Here is a 1,537-nt window from a genome sequence, read left to right as displayed (position 1 = left end):
TTAGCTACTAACAACTGTCACTCTTCCGGTGTAATTACTTATGCAATTACCAGCCTACCAATAACAGTCTATAATTGTGTGTCTCTCTCTCTCTGTTTATCCATCCATCTGTCTCCATCTCCTCCCCCACCCCACCCCCTTTTCACGGCCGCTCCGCCACAGTTGGTCCCGGCGGCAGGAGACACATGGCAATGGCTCAGTCTTCTCCCTCACGCCGGGGAGAGCAGTCGATGACGCGGGTAGGTCTGCACAACGCGTCGCTCTGTGTTTCGGTCGCCCTCGATCGACAGAGAGCTTGACCGGGGGTGTGGCTTTAGCGTTATGTACTGTAATGTCTGGTGCGGTTTTTATATCGAAAAATATGAAATGGAAAATTTGCCCACGAGGCCTAAGATCCAAAGCTGATAAGGGAATCGTTCTGTTGCTGTTCACACCATCTTGTGCGGGGATATCCGTGTCAATGCTTTGGTATCATTTGCAACATATGCTGACTTCAAGTTGGCTGGATGCACTGGTTCTAAGACTTACCAGAGATGGTAAGTTTCTTTTGAGGTGAATGGGTGTTTGCCGAGAAGCGAAAGTTTGCTCTTTTTTGTAAATGGATGCAAGGTATAAAGGCAATTTCCTTTAACTTTTTTCCACTAATTCAGAATCGTTCGCATATTTTTAGATGATTTCGTTCGCTGTTACGTCCCTTAGTATTTTTTAAATATTTAAGAGTTGTTCAAATCACATAACCATTGTCATGGCATAATCGGCTGTGCATGAATAACGATTTCAAAAGTTGTGAAATACATCAAAGCTTCTCCATGCATGCACTTACCCCACACGGCCCCTTCTGGCAAAATGTTAGAGAAATGTTTTCGGGAGGAAAACTTTTTAATATTTCTCCACTCGAGCCGTGCGAAATGTGTCAACTTTTCACCCGGATAATGTTGCGCCTTTCAACCCTTTTTCAATGGGACGGGGGGGGGGGAAGGTTTCGGCCTACGCGCCCGCCCACCGCCGCGCGAGTAAAGGGGAACGGTGTTTACGTCCAGTGCATTAGCACTCGCGAACTAGGGCCGCAATGACACGCTTTAGCGAATGAAGTGCGTTTTTGATTAATTAAATGCGTTTTGGAACCATTCACCATTATTCCATTATGGGTAAAATAGAGACTAAGACTTTACTAATTAATAGGGAAACTAACGAATAACAACACCACTAAAAGATTGAACCGAAAAATCAAAACGCAAAACAAAAAGGCATCAGCACACGCACATTCAGGCTAACAAAGCACCATGTAGACTGAGTAACCAGTGGCCGCCAGGAAGGTAAAAACAATCCCCAGGTAAAAATAAAAGCCCAGGTGTGAGAGCAAGGACGCCCGGGACGCCATGGTGCGTGTGGTGTCAGCCCTGGCGGGGGTCTCGAGGTCCCGCAGGAGGCGAGGAGCTGACAGCCCGCGTCAGGAGCGAGGCTGCGGCGTCGAGGTGCTCGTGGTGCTGACCGCGCTGCTGCTCAGCCTCACCCCGGGGTAAGTCCTCTGCGCTGC

At 48.2% G+C, this 1,537-nt stretch overlaps 1 protein-coding gene across 1 annotated transcript in view; it reads left to right on the top strand.

Annotated features, from left to right (window-relative positions):
• Nucleotides 1-168: 168 nt before the first annotated feature.
• The window catches only part of LOC119587613 (glycine receptor subunit alpha-2-like), a gene marked incomplete at its 3' end in the record, with an annotated part of 77,695 nt that continues 76,326 nt past the window's right edge, over nt 169-1,537 (top strand). Inside the window, 2 exon segments of the mRNA XM_037936322.1 lie at nt 169-239; nt 1,183-1,519. Coding sequence (XP_037792250.1) covers nt 1,380-1,519 — 140 coding nt within the window.

Source organism: Penaeus monodon, chromosome 22 (assembly GCF_015228065.2).
Source record: "Penaeus monodon isolate SGIC_2016 chromosome 22, NSTDA_Pmon_1, whole genome shotgun sequence".
NCBI classification, from domain to species: domain Eukaryota; kingdom Metazoa; phylum Arthropoda; class Malacostraca; order Decapoda; family Penaeidae; genus Penaeus; species Penaeus monodon.
This window is presented reverse-complemented; position numbering and strand designations above follow the sequence as displayed.